This window comes from Lolium rigidum, chromosome 2 (assembly GCF_022539505.1).
Source record: "Lolium rigidum isolate FL_2022 chromosome 2, APGP_CSIRO_Lrig_0.1, whole genome shotgun sequence".
Classification (NCBI taxonomy): Eukaryota; Viridiplantae; Streptophyta; class Magnoliopsida; order Poales; family Poaceae; genus Lolium; species Lolium rigidum.
In genome coordinates this window covers 258,196,620-258,200,199 of record NC_061509.1, presented here as the reverse complement: position 1 = coordinate 258,200,199, position 3,580 = coordinate 258,196,620, and the positions used below count along the sequence as shown (strand labels likewise).

The 3,580-nt window shown below is 44.2% G+C and overlaps 1 protein-coding gene across 1 annotated transcript; it reads left to right on the top strand.

Annotated features, from left to right (window-relative positions):
* Positions 1 to 1,811: 1,811 nt before the first annotated feature.
* On the top strand, positions 1,812 to 2,354 carry LOC124690816 (pathogenesis-related protein PR-1-like). Its single transcript, XM_047224148.1, has one exon. It carries the CDS (start codon positions 1,812 to 1,814, stop codon positions 2,352 to 2,354), a length of 543 nt encoding a protein of 180 aa, XP_047080104.1.
* The last annotated feature ends 1,226 nt before the right edge of the window (positions 2,355 to 3,580 follow it).

The following is a 3,580-nucleotide window of genomic DNA, read 5'->3' as shown; positions in this document are numbered from 1 at the left end:
TATAACTAACTGGTATTATATATTATAGCTTCATACTCTTGGTTATGGAAGATAGTAACTAAATTTTACATAAACACATGTAAGAGTAACTAGATCCAGTATTATTCTGATAACTTAGATTTTAAAAGATTTAAGATAACTGCTAGTTTGTATGAACGGTTAGATGGGGGTTAGACGATCTGAATTCGGCTTGCCTATCCATGGAGCTATTCCTTTTCTTACCCATATACATACCTATTTTGCCATTGCATCAATTGTATGCTCGATTTCTAGTAACCCATGTTAGCCATGAAAAGGAGAAAAACTAAAACCTAGAGTAGAATAAACCATGAATCCCTATTTGATGCTCATTGTGTGACGCCCACGTATTGTCATGCAGTGTGTCTGCCTAACAAAAGGGCACGTTTCCTTTTCGTTGCCCTCTTTTTTTAATCTAATTTCCTAATTATTTTCCTTATTTATCTTCAGAATTTTCATTTGTTTCAAATTAATTTTTTACAAATTTTTATTTCCCTTTTTATATTTCACTCTCTTCTCATTTTTATTTTATTCTTATTTTTTGGGTAAATATGTGATTACGAAATTAGATGGACACATATTCAAAGCTTTTAAGGCATTGTAACAAAAGTAGCAACTACTGTAGCTACTATTGAGGGTAGTTGTAACACATACTCTATTCGCCTATTTCTTTCTTATGATTGGTTTGCTTAGAATGTGATTAAATTTTCCTAGTTTACTCTCTTGGCCCTTCCTCATAAAGCTTTTTATTTTAAGAATTTGATTTACCAAAATAAATACTAATATATTTAGAAAAACAATACATAAGATTCATTGCTCACATTGGTCTAAAAAATTCAGTTTATTACTTACCACATCATGTTTCATTCTCATGAATTGTTTTAAGTGTTTCTAAGACTCGTAATTATTTGGCATATTTTGACCAAAAGAACTCATATATGGGCCCGTGCTATATTCAACATTAATGGCCTAACCTGTGTATATTTGGTGTATGTGTTATGACCTGGTTCAGTAATTGGTGTTTTGTTAGAAGGTTTACATAGAGTACTCCGACCCCAAGGGTTATGTGTATGTGCAATTTACTGAATAAATAAATACTCCATATGTTTCCCTTTATGAAGCGCTTGCCGGTAATATATCGGTTCTTTTGTACACAATACTTTCCATTGAAATAAATTGATTCTCAAATAATTTTCATATGTTTGTACTAATTCTTGGTGAAACGAAATTCTTGGAAAGCTTGTGCATAAGGGAGTATGAATTTCAAGATTGATGAAAAGGCTGTACATGTTAATGGGCTAGGCCAGATGAAGCCCATGTTGAAACCCTTCCTGCTGAGCTCCCGAATAAACCTGCCTCCACGATCTTCTTCCTTAGGCACCTGGTCAATCTTCCTGCTGTTGGAGACAGCAATATTTCTGCTATCCCTCTGATTTCATTCAGTCTCTTCGATTGATCAATCCCATCTTTACGGAATGTCGTAGAGTATTTTGCGCCCCAAATCACGCAACAAACATAGGCGAAAATTGAGACTTATAGCACATACAGCTATGAAGCGTGGACTTTTATCTTGTTCGATTCCATGCCATCTCGAGTTGTGAAGCAACATGGACGCCACTCCTTCGTTCCCACACCCTGCCCAGCATAAAATTCCACCACGCCACTACGCCAGGTTGGTATAAATACGACATACGCGGCAAAACAAACATCACGGCAGGGGCAGCACCGGCACTTAGGTCAACTACAAACACCTGCCTCTGCCGCACTATACAGAAAGTTCGCCGTCGATCGAAATGCCTCCTCGCCGCCGCGTCCCCGCCGGGGCGGTGATCCTTTTCGTCGTCGTCGCTGTTCTCCTCGCCATCGACGGAGCCGACGCCTGGGGCTATAGGCGGGGCAGCCAGGCGTCCCGCTTCCTCGCGTCGCACAACGCGGCGCGCCGAGCCGTCGGCGTGCGGCCGCTAGCGTGGGACGCCGGGCTGGAGCGGCATGCGCGCAGGTACGCTCTGGAGCGTGCGCGCGCCGGCTGCGCCCTCGTGCACTCGCACGGCCCGTTCGGGGAGAACCTGTTCCGCGGCAGCGGCGTGGGCGGCGGCGGCGGGTGGACGCCGGAGGCGGTGGTTGCGGCGTGGGTGGTGAAGGAGCGCGCCATGTACAGCGTCCAGTCCAACTCATGCCGCGGCCCTCGGGGGGCGTGCGGGCACTACACGCAGATCGTGTGGCGGGGCACCACCAAGGTCGGCTGCGCCATGGCCACCTGCGCCGGCGGCCGCGGCACGTTCGCGGTCTGCGTGTATAACCCGCCCGGTAACTACGCCGGCATGAAGCCCTACTAGACACTTCTGTGTACCCGATCGACGTGCGCGCGGATATATTGTTGTGCGTGCACGTTCCGGTGTGTGAGGGCGTTCCAGAATGTCGTCGCGTCGACGATTATTCTGGGAGGCCTGCATATATATTGCTACATTGATTTGTTCACATGGATCGTTTACATGTATCCACTCTATTTGTATACTGCATGAATTCGTTATTCGTTTGCTGCTTGGTGAAATGGAGAGAATAAGTTAAGTTGGTTTGAATTCTGCTACCTACCTCGTTTTTTTTCAAACGAAGGATTTACCATTTTTTATTGAGCAGGGACCTAAGCATTTGACGTGTTTCATTTTGGAGGGTTGAGGGGTACCGGAGCAAACGAGATTTTCTACTAATTATAAGAAGAAATTTTAGATGTCTTACAAACCAAGCCTTGGCACAAATCAATTACGAATGGAAGTCCATATGGCATCTAAAAATGCAAGTAAAGCGAAGATTTTTCTATGGCGAGCTTTACCCGGAATTCTTCCCTTAAAGTGCATTCTGGTTAATCGACACATTGGAATGTGGTGAATGCCCGATCTGCTCTTTAGGACTGCAAATATTAAGCACCTCCTTTCCAGTGTCCGACCGCGATAGATATGTGGCCAACACTTGGACTCGAAGAGCAAATTACTCATGCTACCCAGACGGATAGGTCGGGATCTTCAATGCTTGAATTGCTTCTTCGTTCTGATGATAGCATAGTACAAGGCTTTGATAATATTGGGCGCACCCGACCCTTGAATTGGAGTTGATAGCAGTGACAACATGGTACTTATGGTGGATAAGGCGGAGGCACACGAACAATGAAACTGTCCCCCCTTATTTCAATGCAAAATGTTCATCCTTTCTATTGTGGCTAATTCAGCTTTGGTGGCCACACCAAGTGCAAACGCGGGGGCAGTAAATTGAAAACGGCTGAACCCTGACAAGTAAAATTGAATGTTAATGCTTCATTTCATGTTGATTCGCTCTCTGATGGTACATGTGCTGTCATCTGTGATTATCAAGGTCGGTTTGTGGCGGCTTGTGGCAAATTTCTCCCACATGTTGTTGCTGGAATTTTGGGCATTTGGCCTTTGGTCCATGGCCCATTATCAAATTCTGAAACTCACATGGTCCATTTTAAAAATCACTGGCAGCACAAGTTGGGGCTAAAGTTTAGTCCCACATTGCTAGTTGGAAGAGAGTTGGAGTGGTATATAAG